Genomic DNA, 16,864 nt, shown 5'->3' on the forward strand with positions numbered 1-16,864 from the left:
AAGGATTTTGATTGAAAAACCTACTATTCCTAGTGTCCGAAATGCTTGTCTTATCAGGACAAATCCACCCTATGTTGATATATATATATTCTACTTTCCAATCAAAGTAAATCACTGATTAATGGACTATCAAGTTTTAGACGTTTAAAAGATCAATGGCCATCAGAAAATGAGGCTCTTTTCTGGAATCAAACGAATGAAAATGAAGTAAAATCATTCATGAGTAACCCATAAAACAGCCAGACATGAATGAAGAGTCTAGTGTCCGAAATGCTTGTCTTATCAGGACAAATCCACCCTATGTTGATATATATATATTCTACTTTCCAATCAAAGTAAATCACTGATTAATGGACTATCAAGTTTTAGACGTTTAAAAGATCAATGGCCATCAGAAAATGAGGCTCTTTTCTGGAATCAAACGAATGAAAATGAAGTAAAATCATTCATGAGTAACCCATAAAACAGCCAGACATGAATGAAGAGTCAGCGCTTAAAAATATAAAATTCCTCTACATGGAACTGGGACTCACAATTGTATTATGCATTATTCAGAGATATCATCCAAAAGAATGCCCCTCTTCTATCTCCTCCACCCTTGTTTGAAGTTGAAAATTTCAGCCAACAGAATGTTTAGAACCGCAGAGCTCCAGGACTCAACCTTGTGGGAGAAAAGAATGACTAAAAAACAGAGTAAGGCATTTGGGATTTTGAGGCGGTTGGAACACATTTTTAGGACACAGAACCCCCACCCTTTTGATTTTATTTGATAAACAACTCCATATGCTTGTCTGCTAACTTTAATGGGGGATTTGACTTCGTCGCTCCATTTATCGGAATCTCAGGAAAGTCGGGGAAAATCTTTTCTCTTATTGAAAGCAGCGTACATGCATATTGATGAAGTAGGACTGCAGAAGTCATCAGCAAAGGTGGACTTTATCCAAGTTCCCTGTGAAGAAAGAAATACACGAACAAAGACAAAGAGATGGATCAATGAGGATCAAAATGACAAGAAAAGAGCCTTTTATTGCCTTTTATTATATTGACAAGAGGATTGATGCCAGACTCACAAGCTTGACTCTAGTGGCACTGGGTTGACTAAGCGGGTAACCATGACTACTTCACCAATGCTCTAGTGATACGTGGTGATTCAATTAATTTTCTTCTTTTTATTTTTGTATCATGAAGTGTACAAACTTCACATGGTTACAGCACACATCAAGAGCCAAAGTAATACACAGAAACGCATAGAACTTGTCCATGTTATTCGTTGAACACAAACTTCATCAAAAGATGAAAAATAGAATACAGTTACTAAAGCTCAAATGACCTGCAAATCAGTTTATTCAGATGAAAACCACGACAATAAACTACATATACTTGGAGCTGATGGCTTGTAAAAATGTCACTTGTGCATGGTAGCCTTGACAGCCGGAGCAGTGGCATGTGCTCTTGCAGGAGATGCAGGTGGATGTTTGCAAGGAGGGCCTTCAACGGGGGTTTTCCCACATGGATTTTGGCCAGAAGGAGGGACAGGACCACTTTGCTGAACCCTAGCAGCATTGTGTGGCTGGACACTCAGAAGAAAAACAAGGGCTATGACAGTAAAAACAACGTTGAGAAACCTCATGATAGTCTTGGTGATGAGGCAAACAGGAGATGAACTAAAAATTAATTGGATATGTAGATTATATGCATATGAAGAGGAGATGGTGTTAGTTGTTATTTATAAGCATGCATATCCAATGTAATCACTTTAATTTTTAATTGTTTGATTTGTTTGAAGGGTTTGGATTCTTGACTAATAGGTTTTGGCACGAGATGACTGGAAATTGAATGGTCATAAAGGAGAAACTGCCCTTGAATTACCTGAATGCATATCAAAGTTTAATTTCTCATTTCATTCTTAGATTCACACCAAGGGTTTACTTGAATTGATGATGGTTGAAACTTTGGAGTTTGGTCACAATTCTGGATGTTAAACTACTTTTTCTCGTAACATATAGTCCTTGTTACGATGGCGGAAGCTTTCATGTAAACATCGTTAATCAAGAATACAAAGACAAAATAATTAACACAAATGATACACGAGGTTTTAACGTGGTTCGGCCAACCATGCCCATGTCTATAGATGAGAGAATTATTTCACTATAAAATAAAGAACATTACAGAGGACATAACCAGATGCAATTATTGGGTTCCCAAAACATCCCATGTTTTTCCACTCTTCATATCCCTACCCTATCATGACTCTTCTTGCTCCACAGAGTACCTCCCATTCTTCCTCACACCTCTATTCACCTCATATAGTCTTTACAGGCCCATCTTCATCACATAATTTTTTCTCCTCACGACTTAGAATATATATTTATAGAGATATTTCCAACAACCTTCCTTATTTTATAAGTTTAATATTACAATAATATATCAATCCAAAAATATTCAATATAATATTTTTTACAAAAAAGAAATCTATACTAATTAGAAATTTGGGCACTTCTTAACAATCTCCACCTTAGACCAAATTCCATGAAGTCAATCTTCAAACTCTCCATGACACAAACTTTTTTGTATTATATCACTACGAGAGAGCAATCGACTCTACCTTCACTGAAAATTCCTTTTGCCTTCATCTTGTGTGCTCCGTGGTCTTTTAATCTTCCATAAATCTTCAACCCAATATCTTATACCAATTTGTTATGATAGGGAAAACTTTCATGCAAACATCGTTAATCAAGAACACAAACATAAATCAATAACACATACGATACACGAGTTTTTAATATAGTTCGACCAACCATGCTTACGTCAACGAATGAGAGAGAATCATTCCACTATACAATAAAGAACATTACTGAGGACAGAACCAGAACATTACAAAGGACATAACCAGATACAATTATTGGCTTCTCGAAACATCCCATGTTTCTCTACTCTTTGTATCCCTACCTTATCATGAGCTTCTCACTCCATTGGGCAACTCTCGTTCTTCCTCATATTTTTATTCACCTCGTATAGTCTTTATAGGCACATCTTCATCTCATAACTTTTTCTCCCCATGACTTATAATATTTATAGAGATATTTCCAATAACCTTTCTTATTCTATAAGGAAGTCTAATATTACAATAATATATCAACCTAAAAATATTCTATATAATATTCTGTACAAAAAAAAAAAAAGAATCTATACTAATTAGGAATTTGGGGACACTTCCTAACACTTCTATGGACATGATTCCACTCAGATGCACCAGCTTTAATTTCCATCATCAAGACCTAAGACACAATGCTTGCCCTTTCAAAATGGGCCATCACTTGGGTGTGTATCTGCATATACATTCCATTTGCACACCACCACAAAGCTTGTTTATTATTTTGTTTTCTTTTGTTCAAATCTCTTGAGAAAATGCAAGAAAAATGTGTATAAAACTTTTCTCCCTTTTTCCCCAAAGGCACACAATACAAGAGATAATTAGATTGGTTCGATGATGGGTTTTGATCAATATATGTATATACATTGACCAAGGGTGAAACTCATAACACATCAAACTAGGTCTACTAACATGCATGCTAAATTATCAATAAAGTTCAAAATATTAAGTTGTAATAAATTTATGCACCAATGATGAATATCAAGATGCATGATCTATACTCATTATTTTCAACATACACATGAATTTAAATTTTTTTATTTTATTTTATTATTATTTAAATTTAAAAAAAAAAAGCATTCTAGCTAAAAGCTAATCATACAACACAAACAATGCAATAAGTGAGCATTAATTTGGGTCACGTTGTCGTGTTATACACACACAAATACCCATGTTACAAGATGATAAGTTTGGCCTTACTATTCAAATATTCCAAGTTTGATATAGCAAACACCAGGTAGATTTTGTTTGACTTGGATCAACAATACGCATGGTTTACAAAAATTTCCTATGCTCCTTGGACTTTCTACTCATTTCTTGACTTTTCTTTGAGGACAAATCATAGTAACTAGCTTTTTTAATCTAAACCTCTAAAAATGAGTATGATTCATATAGATTAGCATGTCTATTTCACTTGCATCGGCAAATATCTGGTTTATGAACATTTGGAGATGTTAAAATGCATAGTATCTGTTGTGCCAGTGGAAGCTTTATGCAAATAATGTTAGTTCAAGAACATAAAAATAAAACAATCCTCACAAGGTTACATGAGATTTTAATAGGATTTGAATAATCATGCATTGATCCTTAGCCCCTTGACATTAAAACTATCACATCCTTACAAGGTCAAAAGATTTGGGTTAGTATGGGCCTCTCAACAGCCCAATTGCTTTGATTTCTTCTTCCCATATATCCATAAAATATAGAATGAAAATATAGAAAAAATATATATGCAAAGACAACAAAATCTGTTCAACCCAAAAGAAAAAAGAAAATAAAAGACCGCATGCTTTAAAATTTGATTCACAAATTTGAAAAGTTCAATTACAGGGCAAATCCATTCTATGATAATATATTCTACTTTCTAATAAAAGTAAATCACTAATTAATAGACTGTTGAGTTTCAACCATGCAAAAGATCATGAAGCAAAAATTTGTTCATGATTCAACTTTCTTCTTTTTATTTATATATCATGAAGTGTACAAACTTCACATTGTTACAACACACATCAAGAGCGAAATTAATACACAGAATGCATAGAACTTGTCTACGTTATTCGTTTAATATAAACGTCATCAAAAGATGAAAACAGAATACAGATACTAAATCTAAAATGACCTGCAAATCACTTTATTCAGATGACAAACACGACAATGAACTACGTATACTTGGATCTGATGGCCTGTAAAAATGTCACTTGTGCATGGTAACCTTGACAGCCGGAGCGATGGCATGTGCTCTTGCAGGAGATGCAGGCGGGTGTTTGCAAGGAGGGCCTCCAACGGAGGGTTTCTCACATGGATTTGGGGTAGAAGGAGTGACCGGTCCCATCTGCTGAGGACTTTCTGAAAGACCACGTCTTTTCTCTATCAAGTACTCACGGTTCACTCCTTCAAGAACCCTAGTAGCATTGTGTGGTTGAACACTCAGAAGAAATGCAAGTGCTATGACACTAAAAACAACGTTGAGAAACCTCATGATAGTCTTGGTGGTGAGGCAAACAGGCTAGGAGATGTAATCGATTTGATATGTGGATGATAAGCATATGTAGAGGAGATGGTGTTATTTGTTATTTATATGCATGCATATCCAATGGTATCACTTGGGCTTTTCATTATTTGATTTGTTTGAAGGGTTCGATTCTTGACTATAAGGTTTTGCCACGAGGTGACTAGAAATTGAATGGTCATAAAGGAGAAACTGCCCTTGAATTACCTGAATGGCAAAGTTTGATTTCTCATTTCATTTTACGTTCACACCAAGGGACGACAGTTGTTTAATGGAGGCTTGCGTTTCAAGATTACTGTACTGCAGTGGCCCATCTTGGGATCGTGGTCCGTATAGTACTGTGTTTTTTATTATACCGTAATTTCTTCCTATCTGGAGCAAAGAATGAAGTTTTGATAGGGATGTGTTTACTTGAATTGAGGCTTGAAATTTTGGGATTTGGTCACAGAGTTCTGGATGTTAAGCTGCTTTTTCTCGTAACATACACTGCTAATTAAGAATTGATCAGCTCTTTGCAGATCATTCGGCTCGAATGCACCGACCTTTCCATTATCGTCAAGACCTAAGATGCAGTGCGTGTCCTTTCAAAATGGGGCATCATCCGGGGTGTATACGCATATGCATACCATTTCCACACCACCACAAAGCTTGTTTATGATCTTGTTTTCTTCTGTTCAAATCTCTTGAGAAAATGCAAGAAAAATCCATATAAAACTTTTCTCCCTTTTTCCCCAAAGGCACATGATAAAAGTGTTAATTGTGTTGGTTAAGTGATGGGTTCTCAATATATGTACATACATATGGTTCAACATCATAGTCTCGGTCATTAACTTAGGAGGTCTTGAGGCACATCGGTGTTGGTATCTCTGATTAGTATCCGATGAGAGGCAAAATGTATATAATTAAATATACTTTTTATAAAATTTTAAGTTTAATTAAATTTAATATTGTTTAAATAAACATAAAAATATGTTTATTATTTTTTAATATTAAAAGTCTTTTATTTAATATCTTTATATTAAATTTATTTAATTATAAAAAATTTCAATTGTTAATATTGATACAAGTAATTTTTTTTTTTAGTAATATGTTATCTAATAAAATTTAATTTATACATCTTATTTAATTGTATTAAAAAAAGTTAGTAATTTCTTTAAAATATAATTAAATTAAATTTTTATAATTTATATTTACAATTCTATTTATTTCATTATATTCATTACCCATGATATAAATACCACTATATTCATTACCCATTTTATAAATACCCTATCACCCATGGATAAATCCATTAGCTTATTACCCAAGACCAATTTCTTCATCCTCATTGTCCTCTTCTTCTCTTTCAAACCTCCCTTTTTTTTTCTTTCTTTGCAATAGGATGAAAGGGAATAAAACCATCCTTCACATCCTCTTCTTCTCGTTCAAACCCATTTTTTTTCCAATTAGATGAATGAGGATAAAACCATCCTCCCCATCCTCTTCTTCTCTGTCAAACCTTTTTTTTCTTTCTCTACAAATAGGTGAATGAAATTAAAACCATTTGTGATTGATTCTCCTCAACTCAAGTTCTAGGTTGCTTCTCATTTTGAATTGATTCACACCATCTTCAAGTCAAACTCAAATATCAATTTCATAGGGGGCTTGCCCAAGGCGGATACGACTTGGTTGAGTTGCACTTGTCTCAGCCAATACTTTGGACCTTGTATATACCTTAACCGAGGGTGAAATTCATAGCTTATAAAACTAGGTCTACTAACATGCATGTTAAATTATCAATAAAGTTCAAAATATTAAATTGTTAATTTATGCACCAATGATGAATATCAAGATACATGATCTATACTCAAAGTAATCAAATATCAAGATACGTACACAGTAATTTTTTATGTGGAAAACTCTCACATTAATTATGGTGATAAAAAACCATGAGGCTTAAGACCTCTAATTTACAATTCACTATTTGAGATTAAATTAAGTACACAAATTTATGTGATCGTTTTACTCTAAAGACTTACTATTTAGCACCTATACTTCGATCCACATATGCGATGTAGTACCTCCAATACTTCAGTGGATTCCTCTCAACTTTTAAGGGGATACAAAACCTAGAATTCAATCTTGTAAATTCTTTCTTGAGAAATTGAGAATAACAGGGTAAGTTGGTTGATTCTAAAAGTGTCCAACCCAAAAACATATTTAGGTAAGGTATATGCCTATGACCCTAGAGAGTTAGAAACAAAATTTTCTTAAAAAGTAAAATGTCAACTTTCCAAAAATAAATTAACAAAAGAATTTTATTTAAAAATAAAATAAAATTATCAACTTTCTAAAAATTAATTAAAAATAAAATATCGACTTCTCAAAAATGTATTAAAAATAATTTTCTAAAAAAAGAAAAAAAGCCAACTTTCTAAAAATTAATTAAAAATAAAATCTCAAAGTTGCCAATAATTAAAGAAGACATTTTAATTCAATTTTAAAACTTCCAAAAAAATTAATTTGCCTTTAACAAAATCTTTCAAACTTATTTGTGACTACCTAGTTGAACACACAATACCCTTGAATCTTTAATAGAGGGTAAGTTATTATCTAAACAGATTTCTAATCCATAACGAAAATGAATAAAATTGTCAATACATAAAAATGTCCTAACACCATGAGAAACAAAAATGATGAAAAAGGAAACAACATATTTATTAGGTATGCAATAATGCTTCTAATTTTGGGATGAGTATGTAAGATCGGAGATCTACGATAAGTAGTAGGATGAATATGAATGAATGACATCAAGCCACATAAAAAGAATTAACTTAATCTCACTGATAGTTAATTGGTTTTAAGATGAGATGGTTAAGTTTTTTATTATAACAAGTGGTATTGGAGCTATGTTTTAAGGTTGGAGTTGCAAAAGCCTCATGTTGGAGGAGGGGTTATTAGGTATGCAACAATGTTGCTCCATGAAAAAAATGACCTTGGGATGAGTGTTTAATGCTATAGATGGTTACACACACTATAAGCCTCAAAATAAGTATAGTCAATTGGTTTTTTTTATGAGATAACTCTACGATCCTAACAAGATTTTATTTTCATAGATTGTTTTATAAAGGAATTTATAAATGGCATAACCATTTCAAGAAACTCACTGAAGTGGACACATGAAATTTAAGTGTAGACCTTCCATTTTGCCTTCCTAGCACATATCCTATTAAGTTTTTGTTTGGTATTTTATAGCAATTCCTTGGTGACCCATTACTACTCATGTAACTTATCTTTTCTAAGCTACCTTTGAGACTTTAGTTGAGGGGATTTATCCAGCTCCTCATTATGACCCATTACTACACTTTAGGTTAACACTCATTGGGCCCACCTAGGTCACTTAGACCCACTTAGCACACTTGGCCCATTAGGCACCACGTTAGGCCCATTAGGCACCACGTTAGGCCCATCTGGGTTCACTTAAACCCATTTAGACACCTTAGGCTCGTCTAGTACTTAGGCTCACTTAGCGCACTCGGCCCATTAGGCACCGCCTAGATTCACTTAGGCCCATTTAGGTATGCTTGTCCCATTAGGCATCACTTTAGGCCCACCTAGGTATCCTTGGCCTATTAGGCACCGCCTTAGGCACACCTAGATCACTTAGGTCACTCAAGCACACTTGGCCCATTAGACATTCTTAGCGTGACTTGTATGACTCGCATGGTTGCATGGCTTGCATGGCTCATTTTTCTTTTTTACTTATTTATTTATTTATATTATTATTATCAATCACTTTTATTTATTCATTTATTTTATTTATTTATATATTTTTATTATTGTCAATCACTTTTATTTATTCATTTATTTTATTTATTTATTTATTTTTATTATTGTCAATCACTTTTATTTATTCATTTATTTTATTTATTTATTTATTATCTTGCTATAACTATTATTATTTTATCATTCTCTAATTTTTTTATTCATTTATTTGATTTAATAATTTGATATATTTTTTAGGGAAATCAACGGATAAGAAGAGTTGATTCTTGTAAGACTTTGAGAAGGAAGGAAACTCTTTTGGACGTTATTGAAGATCACCGGAAAGTTGAAATAGGGGTGAAGAAGTTTTTGAACAAGGTGGGACTCCTTGGGTGATATGCATGGATTGGTTTTTAAAATTTAAAAAGGATTTTTCCGGTGGAGAAAACATAGAATTTGGACAAAGGAGTCCTCGCATGGGACAGTTGCCAAAGGCCAATGAAAATAGGGCTAGTGTTTTTGGATAAGGGTGGGGGCCAAGAAGAACTCCCAGCCGACTTGGGGAAGAGGATCTGCCACTTAAAAATCTAGAGGACGCAATTAAAAAGGGGAGGAATAAGGAGGAATAAGGAGGAGAGGCTGCCACTAAAACTCTACAGTACGCATTCACCATTGGAGGGGCCAAAGTCCATGCATTTTAAGAGCTTCCACCACGCACCATTGGGGGATCTTTCCTCCAAAGCACAAGCAGCATATTTTTGAGAGATCAAGTGCACCATTCAGCCATAAAGAATACCATCCAGATTTTTATTTTTTATTTAAAAAAAAAAGAGAGAGAAAAGACCGGCTGGTGGTTTTTAGAGCAACTTTCTCAATTAGGCATTCAAATGCACATTCTTGGTTACGTGTTCAGAGGCACTTTCTCACATAGGCATTTATACCCATTTTCTCGCTTAGATGTTTAGAGCCACTAGCTCAATTAAGCGTTCAAAGCCACTAGTCTAGTTAGGCGTTCAAAGCCATTTTCCCACTTTGGCCTTCACAACCACTTTCTTACATAGGCATTTAGAGCCACTTTCTTAGTTAGGCATTCAGACACTTTCTCACTTGGGCGCTCACAACCACTATCTCATTTAGTCGTTCACAGCCACTTGCTCAATTAGGCATTCAAAGCCAGTGACTTATTTTGGCCTTAAGAACCACTTTCTCATTTAGGCATTCATCACCACTTTCTTAGTTAGGCATTCAGAGCCATTGTCTCAGTTAGGTGTTTAGGGCCACTTGCACACTTAGGCATTCTAAGCCACTTTCTCAATTGGGCATTTAGAGTCACCTTCTAACTTAGGCGTTCGAGGCCACTTTCTCGCTTGGGCGTTCAGAGCCACTTGTTCAATTAGGCGTTCAGAGCCACTTTCTCACCTTAGTGATCAAAAACACTTTCTCAATTAGGTGTTGAGAGCCATTTTCTCACTTAGGCCTTTATAGCGACTTTCTTATTTAGATGTTTAGAGTGACTTTCTCAGTTACGCATTCAAGGCCACTTTCTCAACTAGGCATTCAGAGTCACTTTCTCACTTAGGAGTTAAGAGTCACTTGCTCAGTTAGGTGTTCAGAGCCATTTTCTCACTTTGGCATTCACAACCACTTTCTCACTTAGGCGTTCAGAGTGACTTTCTTAGTTAAGCATTTTGAGCCACTTTCTCAATTAGAAGTTTAGAACAACATTCTCACTTTGTCGTTCTTACCCACTTTCTCTATTAGGCATTTAGTGCAACTTTTTCAGTTAGGAGTTTAAAGGCATATTCTCAATTAGGCATTCATAGGCACATTCTCAGTTAGGCGTTCATAGCCACTTTCTCGCTTAGGTGTTTAGATCCACTTGTTGAGTTAGGTGTTCAAAGCAACCGTCTCACTTTGGCCTTCAACACCACTTTCTCACTTAGGCGTTTAGAGTCGCTTTCTCAGTTAGGCCTTCAAAGCGACTTTCTCAATTAGGTGTTTAGAGGCACATTCTCAGTTATGCGTTCAGAGCCACTTTCTCACCTAGGCATTCAAAGCCATTTTCTCACTTAGGCATTTAGAGCCACTTGTTTAGTTAAGCATTGAATTAATTTTTAAATCGTGAATTTAACCATTCCCATGTTTTTATTTTTATTTTTAAAAGTAACCTGTTATTATTATTATTATTATTTTACATAAATGCCTTCTACCATTTCAAGTATTTAAAGTAACCTGTTTTAAAAGAAAGTTATTTTTACAAGAAAATAATAAGAGTATTTTTTGATTTAAAACAATGTTGAGAAACCTCATGATAATCTTGGTGGTGAGGCAAACAGGCTAGGAGATGAAATCAATACGATATGTGAATCGATGATATGCATATGTAGAGGACATCGTGTTATTTGTAATTTATATGCATGCATTTCCAGCAGTATCACTTGGATTTTTCTTTGTTTGATTTGTTTGAAGGGTTTGGATTCTTGACTATTAGGTTTTGCCACAAGATGACTGGAAATTGAATGGTCATAAAGGAGAAACTGCCCTTGAATTACCTGAATGGCAAAGTTTAATTTCTCATTTCATTTTACATTCACACCAAGGGACGGCAGTTGTTCAATGGGGGCTTGCGTTTTGAGATTGCTGTACTGCAGTGGCCCATCAGGGGATCATGGTCTATACGCTAGTGTGTTTTTGCTTATACTATAATTTCTTCCTACGTTGAACGAATAATAAAGTTTTGATAGAGACGTGTTTACTTGAATTGAGGCTTGAAATTTTGGGGTTTGGTCAGACTTCTAGATGTTAAGCTGCTTTTTCTCGTAACATATACTCCTAATTAAGAATTGATCAACTTTTTGAAGATGATTCCACTCACATGTACCAACCTTCCCATTATCAAGACCTAAGAGACAATGTCCTTAATTTAAAAATGGGGCATCATCTGGGGATGTATACGCATGTACATACCACCATTTCCAGACCACCACAAAGCTTGTTTATGATCTTGTTTTTTTCTGTTCAAATCTCTTGAGAAAATGTTAAAAAAATGCATATAATGCTTTTCTTCTGTTTATCCTGCTATCCTCCTTGAGCCTGTAATTAATTTTCAAATTGAGTGTTTAGGTTGTGGAAAATCTTATGACTAAGAGCATAACATTGAGTGACAGTGAAAAATTTTCTATTAAAAGAGTTTATTCAATTTTGTACTCATCTCTTTTTCTGATTCTATATTTGTTGGAGTAAAATCCAATATTGTTCTTAATTAGGCATCAAGAAGTTAAGATTGTTCTAAAAAGGTGGTTTCAAAGAGTTTCCATGTGAAAGTATGTAGCCGAAGATTGGGAAGTGTTAATTGGGAATGATAAAATTAATTTGCTGAGTCATCTCCATACTTAATTATTCTCAACTATTATATTGTCTACATATTTTTTAATTAAGATAATGTGCATGCCACACTAAATGCTTAATGAAGCACGCATCAAAGTCTCAAAAGGCCAAAATGGATAAATCGAACTAACAAGTGTTGAGCATTCAACAAACCAAAGAGATCCCAAGAGCTACTAAAATCAATGACAGCTCATCAAAGCAAAATATTAAGTATAATTCATCATCTTCTGAGCAAAAGATAATTATTGTAAAGAAAATGCTAAGGTATTGCATTAATACCTATCGAAGTTCACATTTGGACCATTGAATATGTATTATGAAATTTAAACTACTAAATCAGGGAACAAGTAAATGAGACTTAACTATAAGGGTGCAAACAAATAAGACTATATTACAAAAAAATGAGACTTATATATGCATATATGACTATGCCTAATTCATGGTGCCTTTTTGATATCTAACAAAAAAGTATCATTTTGTACTGTCGATGATCCTTACTATAAAAGTTTATTTGACTATCATAAGAGTGTTTAGTACCTCATCCAAAAATTCTTTATAGTCCATTGAATGATGGTACAAGTAAATGAGACCAAAGGATAAAGATACAAACAAATGAAACTATGTTACAAATACTGACCAGTCAATTTAGAAAGAATTTTTTTTAAGTGTATATATCTATTTAGTATGTCATATATTAAGATTTTCTAAATTGGTTTTCCTAAAATTTCCAATTATAAGAGGTGACACACTTATAAGTTTAGGGAATGACAGTTATCTTGATCCGACTTCAAAACTTGTAAGGAATATTAGTTAGTGGAAGAATTGATGTGTAAGTGGGGAACTTACTAATCTATCTCTCTTTTTTTTTGGGTGAAATTGTAATTTGTTTTAAATATGATTGTAATTGACAAGTTCATTAGGAATAAACTTACTAGAGATGTAGAGATCCCACGAAGGTCCCATGCTACATGTCCTCACCTCAGATTATTGAGAAGAAACAATTAACTTATTGAAATATGAAGAGTTCATAACATATGAATGAGTTTATTAATTATAGACATTTACTTTAGAAGTTAACATATTCTAATGAATTGTAAAGTTAGAAAAGGTTGTAAATATACAATGAATTAATGCAATGCCACAAAGAAAGGTAAAGACACTAATGAATTGTAATGTTACAAAAGTTGCGAAGTTACAATGAATTGTAAGGTTACAAAAGTTGTAAAGTCACAATAACTTGCAAGGTTACAAATAGAAGTTATAAAGTCACTAGTGAATTATCAAGTTATCAAATTATAAATTCACAAATAAATTATGATCTTATAATAGGTATAAAGTCATCAATAAAATTTTTAAAGTTAAAAAATTTTGAAAAATGTCATGATGTCAATAAAAGGATGAAAATGCATCATAATTTCAACACTTTTTTTCATTTGTTGGAAGATAGTCTTCCTATTTTGCCTTTGTCTTTCAAGAGTTCTAATTTTCTAGCACAAGACTAGAAGGACATGCATGTGAGCTTGCCGAGAGTTTTGCACTTGTGAAATCAAATTGGGTTAAATATAAATATATATATATATATATATATATATATATATATATATATACTATTTCTTGTTTCTAATTAAATGCATGCATCCACATATGAAAGATCCATGTGTAATTATTTTTAGGGATTTATTTCATGTTTTCTCTAAATCTAACCCAATGAATTACATACGATGACAAAGTTTTCATAGGTCATTAATTGTAAGCATCCGCCATCCCAAAAATAAATAAATTAATTAATTAAAAAATTTACTGTTATTAAATACAATGATAATTATGATCTTTGTAAAAATAAAAATAAAAATCAATTAAATAAAAAATATCTACTTCCCACTTCATGTCTGTGAATTGCTGCTTCTTCAAAATACAATGGATGATATTGAAATATTTAAAAGCATGACTTCAATAATTTAGCTTATTAATTAACCTGTAACATCATACTTTTGCATGATGTTGCCCCACCGAATAAAGTAGCAGCATGGCGGCCACCAAAATCATTTCCAAATTAAGTTAGAATTGGTCTCATGCAAACTGTCGCATTTAAAAAGTTTCACGGTTTGTATACCACTTTTCTGACTGACGATTAGTGGATTACTTCCTTTGTGGGGCACTAAGTTTGATCAAAGAATAGGTTTATGGTGGGAACGGATTTTTTTAGTGAATTGGGGCTTGAATGTTTGTTGGTTTGGTCGTGATGCTCACAGCCTTTACGTGACATCCTCCTCAACAATCAAATGTTTGAATATGACTGACGACTCTATTCACATGCATCAGCTTTTTTATGCATTGTCACGATCCAAGAGCAGAAGCCCTTTCCAAATTTCCAAATTGTGTATTTGTGTGCATGCTTGTTATGAAGGCCCAGCGTCTACATTTATGAATATATATATATATACACTTTTCCATATACCATTTTTGCAGCACCCCAAAGCTGCTTATTCTTCACATCTTCCCCGCTCTCTATTCATATAAAACGATCCATTCATTTCTTTTCGAAGATGGGTTTCAGTTCTAGGAAATTAGTCCTCTTGGTGGTGCTTTTCAATTTCATGCTTCTCTCAGCTTGGAGTTTCCGAGAACTTGAAGCAATGCGGCTACTAGGAGGAGGGCAATGGGCGAAGAGAAACAGTCTTGTGCTTCAGTCTCTGCAGAAAGGTCCAGTGCTGCCATCCGGCCCCAGTCCTTGTACTCACATCCCAGAACAAAGGGCAGGGCGATGCACCTTCAATGAAAAGAATATAGCTGACGACATTGCAACTGCACCTCCAGCCGTTTCCGCGTACATGCTGGCAGAGGATGCTGCCATGGCTTCCCTTGCTAAGGATGGCTATGACCAAGATCACAGCTCTTAATGATGTAATCATATTTGTGCATGGATCAGCTGATGAGTTAGATGTGGAAGATAGATCCCAATCCTTATGATTAGTATATATGTTTTATCTCTAACCTTAATTCATTTCATATACTTGGTTTAGAAAGAATAACCAATTCAACTGGTTAGATAAGATGCCATGTAAACTGAGTTTAGTGCTTGATAATGCAATCATATTTTGTATTGAAAATATTGATCTTTATTTCGGTCCTAAAAACCATGACAGGAAGAAAAAAAAAAACACACCAAAAACAGGAAACCAAGAGGAGGATCAATAAATTTTTATCAACCTTATTTAGCAGAAACAGACGAGCTAGTTAAATAAATAAATATATTCGCAAGCGTAAATGTTGGAAGTAACCCAAATTGCCTGTGCGAAGGTATATGAATTCGTACACATAATCAGGTGCCACGAAGTTGGATGAAACGCTTGAGTGGGGTTTCCTATTCCATGCATGATTGCAAAACTAAGAAACATGATGAAGATGGTAAATCAGCTACCAAAGATATGTATGCCCATATGATTTCCATCTTATTCATTTTTTCTCATTTATCTTTGTAGATAGCATAAAAACTTAAGAAGGGTACCACAAGTAAATAGTGATAATGATTATTTCTTTCTTGTTCTAACAAACACAAACTTTATCACAAGAATGAAAAAATACAGGACCTGCAAATCAGTTCACTCTTATGGTCTCACTAGAATTAATTAGAAGTATATTTTGGTGCTAGAGAATTGTAAGAATTTCTGATTTTGGTGGCTCCCATGGAGGAGCGAGCTTCATTCATCTATATATGTTTACTGTCCAGTAGCCATGACAACCGCCGGGGGAGGCATGGCATGACCTGCAAATTTATTCCGTTATGGCAAGGTGGAGCGCCCTTTTCCGGGATACAGCTGCATGAACTGCTTCCAGAAGGAGGCACAGTACCTGAATTCAGAGACTGTAAAGGGACAAGTCCTATCTTGATCCACTCTTCTTTCTCCCCATCAAGAACCCTACCAGCACTGTGTGGCTGGACGCTCAGAACAAGAACGAAGTGCCGTGACAGCTAAAACAATGTCCAGAAACCTCATGATCTTGGCGGGTTAAGCAAAGAGGAGATGATCAAAGAAATATTTTTAGCTGGACAAATTAATATGCATATATGATAAATGAAAAAGAATCACTATCTCGGTTATTCGATTAAAAGGGTTTTTGACAAAAATACTCTTATTATTTTCTTGTAAAAATAACTTTCTTTTAAAACAGGTTACTTTAAATACTTGAAATGGTAGAAGGCATTAATGTAAAATAATAATAATAATAATAATAACAGGTTACTTTTTTTAAAAAAAAAACAACATGGGAATGGTTAAATTCACGATTTAAAAATTAATTCAATGCTTAACTAAACAAGTGGCTCTAAATGCCTAAGTGAAAAAGTGGCTCTAAACGCATAATTGAGAATGTGCCTCTAAACACCTAATTGAGAAAGTGGCTTTGAACACCTAATTAAGAAAGTTACTCTAAAAGCTTAACTGAGAAAGTGGCTATGAACACCTCAGTGAAAAAGTGACCTTGAATGCCTAATTGAGAAAGTCGCTTTGAAGGCCTAACTGAGAAAGCGACTCTAAACGCCTAAGTGAGAAAGTGGTGTTGAAGGCCAA

At 34.1% G+C, this 16,864-nt stretch overlaps 1 protein-coding gene and 1 long non-coding RNA gene across 2 annotated transcripts; one reads left to right on the forward strand and one right to left on the reverse strand.

Annotated features, from left to right (window-relative positions):
- Window positions 1–533: 533 nt before the first annotated feature.
- Window positions 534–1,143, reverse strand: LOC104881713 (uncharacterized). Its single transcript, XR_002031949.2, has 2 exons — window positions 1,071–1,143; window positions 534–949 (listed from the first exon to the last, which is right to left on the reverse strand). It is a non-coding gene; the product is annotated as an uncharacterized LOC104881713 (long non-coding RNA).
- A 13,598-nt stretch (window positions 1,144–14,741) lies between these two features.
- Window positions 14,742–15,376, forward strand: LOC132255222 (uncharacterized LOC116803646). The gene has a single exon (XM_059743222.1). It carries the CDS (start codon window positions 14,840–14,842, stop codon window positions 15,191–15,193), a length of 354 nt encoding a protein of 117 aa, XP_059599205.1. The 5' UTR covers window positions 14,742–14,839; the 3' UTR covers window positions 15,194–15,376.
- The last annotated feature ends 1,488 nt before the right edge of the window (window positions 15,377–16,864 follow it).

Source organism: Vitis vinifera, chromosome 15 (assembly GCF_030704535.1).
Source record: "Vitis vinifera cultivar Pinot Noir 40024 chromosome 15, ASM3070453v1".
Lineage (NCBI taxonomy): Eukaryota > Viridiplantae > Streptophyta > Magnoliopsida > Vitales > Vitaceae > Vitis > Vitis vinifera.